Below are 10,959 nucleotides of genomic sequence, written 5' to 3'. Positions count from 1 at the left end.
CATTAAGTCAGAAGGAACATTCCCTATGCTTTCACCTCTTAAAGATGGCATCATTCGTTTTTGCAAAAGTTTATAACTAGGGAAAATACTGAAAGCAGCACTGAGATGTTCATGACCACATGAAAGAATACATGGACAATAAAACGCGGGGAAAGAAAATTTCCATAAAACAACCTGTCCCTAACTTCCCCCCATTTCAGTAGCCTTCCAAACACTGCATCTTTCCTCCTGTAGGTACTCTGTAAAGGTTTATCCATGCAAACACAATCAGTTCATGGATAGCTAAGCAAGAATCTCACATCAGCCTGAAAATTCAGCTCTGGCTCCGTTCTCTACAGCCAACTCTTTTTTTTTTTTTTTTTTTGGACAATCATATTGTGTACGTTGTGTTTCCAGTTGCTATTGCAGGCTGCCAAGTACATATCCATGACTTGGCAGCCAAGTTACATATTTAAGAGGATGAGAGAAGCAGGTTTGGGAATGACCTCAAATCTCACCCATGGCAGCCAGGCAGCACTATAGAAATCGGTTCCCCATCACGGGAAAGTGGGAGGTATGGAACTGATAGCTCATTGACTCATTTCTATAGGGTGGGGCTGTCGTCAGCCTCAGGAGACCATTGACCCACCTCGGCACCAGTAAAAGTTGCACCAAAAGAACTGGGAAAACTAAAGAACGTGTTGCAGATAGTCAGGGCCACCTGTGTTAGCGTGCGTGGTGCAGGGGAGACAAGCCTTCGGCTGTACTAGAGTTGGGAGCAAATAGGCACAAAAAGCCCAGATTAAAGATGGGAAGAAACTAAGAGCGAGAACCACCTACAGGGAGAAAACCTGCGAATGTAAAGACTGGGACTGAGAGCTAAAGACAGAGCTGGCTAGGCAGGCAGGGGAGCCCTGGGAATCAGTGCCGCAGACAGGTAACTGGGGGAAAATGAAAAAAATCTGGAAGGGGGTTGTGGAGAGTGGGACAGAATTGGTTCTGGCCAAGCACGGGGGTCAGGACAGATTACAATGTTAGGGGAACCCTGAGAGTGACTGAGTTACCAGAGCAGGAGACTTGGGATGCGCAGAGGCAGCACTGTACTACCCTTAACCAAGTGTTTGCTGGAGGAGATCAGTTCAGCCCAGGTATTTCATGAGCTAAGGGTGCAGAGGTAAGCAACCAAACATCCCACCCATGCTGATGGCCCAAATGGGTATCAGTCTGGAAAAAAAAAATTAAAAACCTGGCATTGTGTAGCAAAGGAGATTAGTGTCTGTTAGATCCCTGCTTCCGCTGTTGCAAGAGTTGGAAGCTACAAAATGGCTGAGCCAGATTACAAGTGAAATTAAGGCATAATGGCTGAAGCAGTTGAAGGCTACATGGGAAACTAATTTCCATATGGGCTTGTCACAGAATGCCAGGCAAATCATTCCAACCTGCATTTAACCCTAATGACCATTATTTGCATGTTTTTTTCTCTCTGAGCGAATGGCCTGGCTTCATGGAAGTCTGAAACGCAGGACTGTGACCAAAGCCAATAGGAACTCTACTTTGAATGGTCCAAGAAGTGTGTAATACTAATCTGTCTGAAAAACCAGTTCCTTGGCATTTTCTGTAGAAGACCCCATAATAGACAGACAGCATGTGGCTTCTGGTGTTTTATCACCTTCTCTCTGTGGGAATTACACACATCTCAGGGGTGAAAACTAAATGTTTAATGTTGTGCAGCACTCAAGATGTGATGGTGACAAGATCCACAGGCAACATCCTAACTGATAATTCTTCTCCAGAGCCAGGGCTGGACAACACACAGTAAATAGGGTGTATATTGAACTGGGAAATATTACCTTCTTAGAGTATATGTTGCCCATTGTGTGCATTGACTTAGGCAGGTGCCCTACAGAAGAAAAAAAATTTAAAAACCTGTTACTGTGTAATTAAAAACTGGGTTATGATGCATAAGCACAGAGAAAGAAGAAATAGGCTTGCTCTGATGGTCGTAATTCTGAACAAGTGACCTTGCAGCCTTAATAGGCTTCTTTTAATATTGTTTCTTGTGGTGTTTGTGTGTCCATGTGCGTCCCAGTAGCTAAGAACACTCAACAGTATGTATATGTATCCATTCTTTAGGTATATCTAATGTTTAATTCGGATATCACACCCAGAAAATAAACACATGCATAAGCTCAACAAAAATATCACTGACTCACCATCCACCCATTCACCTCTTTTCTGCTGCTTGTTCCTTCTCGCTGTGTCAAGTCTCTGTCTTCCATACCCACTGCATTAATTTCCTCCTCTCTTCCCGGGGCAGTTAAATGTCAGCCCTGGTTTCTCTGGGAATATCAGACTCTCTGTGTGTGCACTACTGTTTGTATTAGACATGAGTGCAGAATTCAGTTTCACAGTAGCCAATACTTAGTCCATGACTACGCCATTTACCTGCCAAGTACTTCTGCCTGCTCATTAAAAACAGAATCATGCTATATGAATGGAATAAATAATGTCCTCAGGCATAATACTATGAACACCGGTGTGGTTTTTCACTTCAGATCCACGCAAAATTGAAGCTCACAATTCTTTGTTTTCAGCAATTTGCACCGTTTTCGCATATCAACACTGCTGCATTTCAGTCCCACTCCTTGGATCACCCAAAGCAAAGGGCTTTAGACAGCTGCTCTGTAGCTTCTGGAGAGATACTGTGTCCCCTCAGGTCCTCATCTTCCTGGGACACCAGCACCAGCTCTGCCCTAGATGCAGAGCCCTGTGGTCTCGCTCCCTGCCGTGTTCAGTGGCAGCTACATCCACAGAGACAAACTGGCTAAAGCTGTTTGATAGGTAAAGGCAGAATTAGCTACTCAGTCCAGACCGACGGTCTAAGGGAAACCGGGAGGCAATTCCATAGCACCGCTTACGGGAACGCAGGCTGCTTGGGGGAGGCCAGAAAAACCAGCTGCACATTCTTTTACTGAAACCCTCATGCAATTACTCCCTCTGCGTGGTTTTATCAGATGAGATTATTGAACATTAGCAGTTGTCAGCTATTTTCATGCAGCTAGGCATTTGCCTTGTGCTCCTAACAATCACCCTTTTGTTATTAACATGCCTCTAACAGAAAGGAAGAAGTATTTAAATGTATCTCATATTCAATAGGTATTTTCAAAAATACGATTTTGATTCTGTCCCTGAGATGCTCAGAAATCTATGGAGCTTAACAAAAATGTCACAGCCTAGTTTCTAGTTCTTCTGTAGGATGTAATAACCATCCCCCTGCTTTAGAATTAGGGGAAAAAAAGTGAAAATTTAATATAGATGTACTATAGACAAGGTCTTCTCTATTCAGTTCTGTGAGCTTTGAAAGTAATTATTGCAAAGAACTTCATTTTTAGGTTTTAGTTTATTATAAAGACTTTTTAGCTTAGAATTTTTAGTTTAGTTACCTGACACCTGTAGTGCCAGGGTTAGGACTAGGGACTTGCTAGCATCAGTTGTCTTTAACCAGGCTGTGTTAGTACATTTGCAAACATGTTGTGAATGAGGTCTGCAGCAGGAAAATAGGGAGTCTGCCAAGTGAGAAATAAAGGTGGTTTTGAAAGAAACATGTTTACATTTTTAGACACAGCCTGGCAAAAAGAAAAGCTTCTTTCAGCTACGACATGTGATTTCTACACTGTCAGTTCAACCATGCAACAGCTCTTAGAGGGATTGATAGAAAATATTTTGCAATGCTTGTCAGTGAATAGCAAGGCAATCAAGACCCCTTAACCCATGGGGTTTTCTATAGGGTCTTGCTGAAATACATAGCATTAGCACTTCTGGAAGTGTTTGTGTCTCCTTAATTCTATTCAAAATAGATTTTTATCTGCAATCATTTGCAGCAGTGACATTTTGAACTGCTCCAACAGACAAGGGTACAGGTCCTGCTAACTGCTACCTAAGCACAAGCAAGATGACCTCACACTTCTTGGTCCAGGATGCAACAGTGATCTGTCAACTTGTGTACAGGCCAACACACAAATACCAACTCCTGAACGGTGGGAGAGAGTATCTTCAGCAATGGAAAAGGAAGAAAAATTTCCTATGCTGCTCTTGATTTTCCTTAAAACAAAGACTACCAAAAATGCATTGTCTCTTAGAGGGAAATTTATCCCCTCTCTAAAATTCCTGGCTGGTGCTGTTATTGGGATGACAAGAGGAACCAGCTCATCTATGTCTCCACCCTACTGATGCAGGAGAGAGTAAAGGCAAATGGGTCATGCAAGGGTGGATCAGGGGTTTTTAATACTGCTGTTTCATATGTGGAAGTGAAATATGTTGTTGCATCTGGAAATGCTGGCCTGCCCAACTATATAATCACCACGCTGCTGCAAGCAAAATCTACTCTAAAGGCAGGTCTATGCTACAGGCTTCTGCCTGCATAAATATGAGGATGAGAATGGCGGAGCGATGTGATACCTGACCCACATAGGTGCGCTAAAGAAGCTTTACTAGCATAACTTGTTTCGCTGTGGGGTAGGGAGGGGTGATAACTTTCCTGTGATGAACAACTACAGACATAATGCAGCTGCTGTAAAAGCATCCACACGCTTTGCTGGTTTAATATCACAGGATTCCCATGTGCCAAGGTACAGTGTCCCTGACACAGGCAGAGATTAGACCACCGTGCACTTTCGAAAGGGACACTCATGCCAGGCACAGCCCAAAGGAGGAGAAATGTCAAACACCTTTTAAACAAGTAGAGCTTAAAATGTTACTACATTGCAACATGCTGACAAGACTGAAAAAAGGAACCTTAAAATTAAGTATGCATGCTGGGTGTAAGTGTATGCTTTTTAACATGATGCCTTGCATCCAATGTAAGTGTGAAGAATGGAAATGCGAATTCCCTGAATATTTTTGCCTTTTCTTCCTGTTCCTCATACGTGTCTGTGGGAGTGGCTCGCAATGGGGAAGACAAAATTTATGGTGCAGTCCTGAGATGCCACTTCTCCTTCAGAGTTGTCTCCCCTTGGCTGTGCCCCACAGTGCCCCAAACCTTCAAGGAGAACCTTTCAAATAAATGACAGTCCGCTGCAGAAAGGCTGCCCAGCCTGCCGGGCTCTACGCAGTGTCTCCCGAGAGATAAAAGGAAGGCTGCCGGGATACATTCATTCCTGTCTTTAAGATGGTATCACAAGGGATGAGCAGGGCTGCAGCCTGTCTGCTAAGTCCTGTGTGCAGAACTTCAAACAGACGCTCTGGAGGCGGCAGGGCATGGGGCTGACTCACCCGGCCGGCTGGCTGGACGCAGCCTGTCCAAGCACGTCTCGGCTTTCCAGCTCCTGAGTGGGTTGCCCTCAGACAGCTCTCTTGTCCTCAGCTCCCTCTGAGGGCTCTCACATGGCACGTTATTTTAGTAATGCTTTCGGCTTTGTCTTTTTTTGGCTCTTCCCTCTCCCCTGCAAAGCGACGGTGGGGAATGGCCGGGCAACCTGACTGCACACAGGAGTGATTGCTTTGCATCGCCACATACCTGGCTGCACGGTGAGTGAGGTGCTAAGGTGCTTAAGGGTTTTAATTTGGGTGATTAAATTCTCCAGTATTAAGGCTACAGGTGTTCCTCTACATAAAATAATACCATCCATATAAACTCGATCAGCAAATATAAGGAGCCATCAAAAGTTAACACCATAGTTACACAAGTGCCACGAAGATATAACCACTTCATATCCTTCCTATGCTCTTGGTCTTCCACAGAGCCCTGTTTAGGAATAAGCAAGGTTCAGAAACCCAGGCCCAGGATTTTGACAGGAGGTGGCTTTCCCTGAGTCAGGACAGTACAAAGTATGAGAGACGCCGAGCGTGGAAGCAATGAAACTGCAGATTTTAGACAAGATTATTTTGCTAGCTTTGCCAAATTCATTTGAAATGTGCAACTACTCCCCAGAACTACATGTACACACCAAATACACCTATTTGCAAATGAGGAGCAGCATTTTCCTCTCTGATTTTCCAATCATGTAAATCAGCAGAAGTTTCTTGTCCTTTATGCATCCCACACACAGTCTAGGTGTGTCCATACTAAAAAATATCCCTCTCCTAGGAAAAAAAAAAAATACAATTACTCCAGTGTTAAGCTGTTCATGTTCTCAGCCTCTGGGGTATTTTAATGACCCAGATGGGTACTTCACTTCCGTGGTCTCTGTTACTCCCTGCCTGCCCCACTGCTGAAACAGGCACCAAGCAGCAGTGGCCGAGGGGAGGGAAAGGACAGATGACAGCACAGGCGTGTGACAAACTATCTGCTGTGCACGTTTGGCTACATTAGCTCTGCAAGACACTTAAATAGACGTTTGGGAAAAACAACAAAAAATTGTGTTTAATAACTGGGAAGCGACACTGAGGAATGCACACCAACGGCTGAAAAGTAAAGGAAACTATGCGGCAAGGGCAATTACCAATCAGTTAATAGAAAAAATAGTTAACCTGCACTTACAAAGAACATGGGTGCTACCTAATCCTTGTTGTCGTCCCATAGTAGTGGGACTTTGGTTAGACTGGTTTGGTTAAGAGTGTCATATACACTCTTACACAAGAGCGTATCTGACAAAGTATTACAGTTTGCAGCAACAACTTCTCACTTACAGATAATCTACTGCTATTCATAAACATATTTATGTATCTGTTCCTAGAAAAAATAAAAGTAAAACCTCATCTATCTTCTCATTCTCAGGGGTCCCATATATGTTACAGCCTGGAAATCAAGAGGCTGATTGCCAGAGAAATGCTGCGTACATAAACACCAAAAGAACCCAGCCCAATTACAGCCCTCCGAGGCGTTGCCGAAGCACTCAGCAGGTGCTGAACCTGCTGTAATTGACTTCTCGGGTCTCACCGTGATGGCACTGCCACTTCCCTATGAACCATTCAATAAATTTCAAACAGTTTTGAATCACTTGTGACAACAGCTGATCAAACAAGCTTTTTAGAAGCCTCCTGGTCCCCCTGTGGGAACTGCAGCCCCTTTCTGTAGCCAGTGAAGAGAAACCTGCAGTCAGTGCCCTGGCAAACCAGCTGAGAGAAGTAATGTCATAAACTGGAGTCTTACGTCTCCACTGATTATTAAATACTAAACAAATTTATTTTTGTCTGCCCTCTTGTTACAAAGTATTTTTTTAACACTTTTTTATATACATCACCTGCAAGCTTAAGGAATTGGACTCCTAAAAGTTCTTTGCAGCACGAAGAAGCAGCAGGGCAGTGCCTGCCTTGTTCCCCAGCACACCAACACTCCCACTTACTAACCAGCAACCAAACAAAAACACAGTGGATGATTCCCTTCAGCTGCCCACTGCTCTGCGTTTTTTTCCCTTAAAGGACAAGGCAGTGCAAAATGTGCATGTCATCAGGCTCCTCCATTAGAGCAAATTAATTTACAGCTCCTTGGACTCTAAACACTGTGAGCTTTTTGCTTTCTGAAACAAATGAAGAGCTCTGGAGACCGTTTGTAGTAAAGCCAGACAGGTTTAACTACTACAAATTTTGACTGTTCTATCAAAGTTTGCATCTTGGCTCCTTACTCAGCACTCCCAGCTCTCGGGGTGCCCTTGGCAGCTGTGCTTTCGATCATCGGGGGCAGGGTGAGGGGACACACACGACCCCACATTCAATAAAACATGGAAAGCTCAGCTTGCGTATTAGCAACCCAAGAATAACTCAGCAATTTATGCAGCTGGCCACAAACCGGTCTCCACTTTATCAAGCCCAGCCGCCTGCCAAGCAGGACTATTTTTGTTGTACTTACTTCCCTGCCGTTTATTTCAGCAACATGAACATGGCAAGCTGCTCTGCATTTCCACTGCCGGAGCGGCTGGGCTGAATTTATGGATGAAGAGCAGGTCCTGCCTGAAAACAACACACCCGACTCAGGGAAACACTTCCCCTGCCATAGTGGTGCTGGGGGTCGCACTCACACTGGCCCCGGAGTTTGGGGTCTGCAACACCAGCACAGCCCCTCCCCAAGCTGGGCTCCCTTCAGGTGAGCCACTGCCCTGACACCCATTTTCTGCACAAACTACTGTCCCGGGGACACTGGGCACCCCAGCTCAGCAAGGAACAGTCCGGGGGGGGCACACAGAGCTCGGGGGCTGTGCACAGTGCCAGGAAGGTCTTCCCCACCCACCCCCACTGCTGCCCCTTGACAGAGAGGAGGAAAATAGGTTTATGCTTTAAATACATTTTATTTATTACCAAAATTTCCAGGAGCCGAATTTGGCAATTTTTTAATCATCTGTAAAGATTTTCATGCATAACTTGAAACTTGTCAACTGCAACAGTCAAGTGGTTACTTTAGAAGCGACACTTGAACAGAGACAAACATCCAGAGTACAAACAGCTGTATCTGAATTAACAAAACTTGTCTATTACTAACCTTATAAAGCAGGACGTGCCTTCCCTTTTATCAAGACCAAGCGGACAGATCTGCCTTTATACACACCCAACAGAATAAACTCTGTTATCGGCAAGGACGTTTTCCTTAAACGTTAGAAAAAAAAAATACAAAGCACAGAATGGAGTGACTGTCCATAAACCAGTCTATACTTCAGTCCTCTTTAATCTACTTCTTCGATGGTCGGGCCGCCGGAGCCACCTGCCCCAGCCCCTCCAGCTCCCTGGTACAATTTTGTGACGATCGGGTTGCAGAGTTTCTCCAGCTCTTTCTGCTTGTGCTCGTACTCTTCCTTCTCAGCCATCTGGTTGCGATCGAGCCAAGAGACCACCTCCCGGCACTTGTCAAGCACTCTCTGCTTGTCCTGGTCACTGATCTTTCCCTTCAGTTTATCGTCCTCCACTGTCTGCTTCATGTTGTAAGTGTAGGACTCGAGGGAGTTCTTGGCTGCCACCCGATCTCGGTTTGCTTCATCCTCCGCTTTGTATTTCTCAGCTTCTTGCACCATACGGTCAATGTCATCCTTGCTAAGGCGACCCTTGTCATTGGTGATGGTGATCTTGTTCTCCTTACCCGTGCTCTTGTCCACGGCGCTGACGTTCAGGATACCGTTGGCATCAATGTCAAAAGTGACCTCGATCTGGGGGACTCCACGGGGTGCTGGGGGGATGCCCGTTAGGTCAAACTTGCCCAGCAAGTTGTTGTCCTTTGTCATAGCCCTTTCACCCTCATATACCTGGACCAGGACACTGCTCTGGTTGTCCGAGTAGGTGGTGAAGGTCTGAGTTTGTTTGGTGGGAATGGTGGTGTTGCGCTTGATGAGAGCGGTCATCACTCCGCCAGCTGTCTCAATGCCCAGAGACAAAGGGGTGACATCCAAGAGCAGCAGATCCTGCACGTTCTCAGATTTGTCTCCCATGAGGATAGCTGCTTGCACAGCAGCACCATAAGCAACAGCCTCATCGGGGTTGATGCTCTTATTGAGCTCTTTGCCATTGAAGAAGTCCTGTAGCAGCTTTTGGATCTTGGGGATACGAGTGGAGCCACCCACCAGCACGATCTCCTGGATCTGGCCCTTGTCTAGCTTGGCATCACGCAGAGCCTTCTCCACCGGCTCCAGGGTGCCACGGAAGAGATCAGCATTGAGCTCCTCAAAGCGGGCACGAGTAATGGAAGTGTAGAAGTCAATGCCCTCGTAGAGGGAGTCGATCTCAATGCTAGCTTGCGTGGAAGAGCTGAGGGTGCGCTTTGCTCTCTCACAAGCCGTACGCAGTCGCCTCACTGCCCGCTTGTTGCCAGCAATGTCGCGCTTGTGCTTACGCTTGAATTCTTCCACAAAATGGTTCACCATGCGGTTGTCAAAGTCCTCCCCACCCAGATGGGTGTCACCAGCTGTGGACTTCACCTCAAAAATGCCATCCTCAATGGTAAGGATGGACACATCAAAAGTGCCCCCTCCCAAGTCAAATATGAGTACATTCTTCTCTCCAGCCCGGGTACCTTTCTTGTCCAAGCCATAGGCTATAGCAGCTGCTGTGGGCTCGTTGATAATACGCATCACATTAAGGCCAGTGATGGTGCCAGCATCTTTGGTGGCCTGGCGCTGGGAGTCATTGAAGTAAGCAGGCACTGTGATGACAGCATTCTGCACCTTGCGCCCCAGATAGGCCTCAGCAATCTCCTTCATCTTGGTGAGGACCATGGAGCTGATCTCCTCTGGGAAGAAGGTCTTCATCTCACCCTTGTACTCCACTTGCACCTTAGGCTTGCCACCCTCATTCACCACACGGAACGGCCAGTGCTTCATATCAGACTGCACCGTGGGGTCATCATACTTGCGGCCGATGAGACGCTTGGCATCAAAGATGGTGTTGGTAGGGTTCATAGCCACCTGGTTCTTGGCAGCATCGCCGATGAGGCGCTCTGTATCAGTGAAGGCCACATAGCTGGGTGTGGTGCGGTTGCCCTGGTCATTGGCGATGATCTCCACTTTGCCATGCTGGAAGACACCCACACAGGAGTACGTGGTGCCCAAGTCGATGCCGATTGCCGGCCCTTTGCCAGACATGATGACAAGTTTCTCTGATCAGCTACTCGTTCGCGTGTCCCGCCACCCGCTCTCGCTCCCGTCCGCGGCGCGATGTGCCGTCACCGGGCTGTCGGCTCCCACTTTATAGCCGGCTTAGCCGTCTTCTGGAACCTGCCAGAACCCTGCTGGCCAATCTAGACGCCCGCCCGCTACTACTGGCCAATCGTTTCCGTGCGTCGCCGAAGAGCTCCCGCCCCCTACCTTCTGGCCAATCAGAACCGTAGAGCCCACCCGTCAGCCCACCCCTCCCCGCTGTACGGCGGCCAGACCGTACTTCTTCCTGGTTCTTCTCGATCTGTCTAGGCTTGCAGCGTACGCTACCGCCCTCGGCCAATCACCACTTGCGCTTCGTATTCGCCCCGCCTCCGCTCCGCTCTTTTCTATGCTAGAAAGTTCCAGTGGACGTTAGACGCAAGGTTGGGGATTGGCATTAGCGCTATCCAATGGAGATCGGGCAGCC

General features: G+C 46.8%; 1 protein-coding gene across 1 annotated transcript; it reads right to left on the bottom strand.

The window, feature by feature from the left end:
* Nucleotides 1-8,181: 8,181 nt before the first annotated feature.
* Nucleotides 8,182-10,866, bottom strand: LOC104626856 (heat shock 70 kDa protein). Its single transcript, XM_010294882.1, has 2 exons — nucleotides 10,841-10,866; nucleotides 8,182-10,490 (listed from the first exon to the last, which is right to left on the bottom strand). The coding sequence occupies exon 2, from the start codon at nucleotides 10,476-10,478 to the stop codon at nucleotides 8,574-8,576; it is 1,905 nt and encodes a 634-aa protein (XP_010293184.1). The 5' UTR covers nucleotides 10,479-10,490; nucleotides 10,841-10,866; the 3' UTR covers nucleotides 8,182-8,573.
* Between the last annotated feature and the right edge of the window lie 93 nt (nucleotides 10,867-10,959).

This window comes from Phaethon lepturus, unplaced genomic scaffold, assembly GCF_000687285.1.
Source record: "Phaethon lepturus isolate BGI_N335 unplaced genomic scaffold, ASM68728v1 scaffold23899, whole genome shotgun sequence".
Classification (NCBI taxonomy): Eukaryota; Metazoa; Chordata; class Aves; order Phaethontiformes; family Phaethontidae; genus Phaethon; species Phaethon lepturus.
Note: the sequence above shows the minus strand (reverse complement) of the source record. Positions and strands in the feature narration are given on the sequence as shown.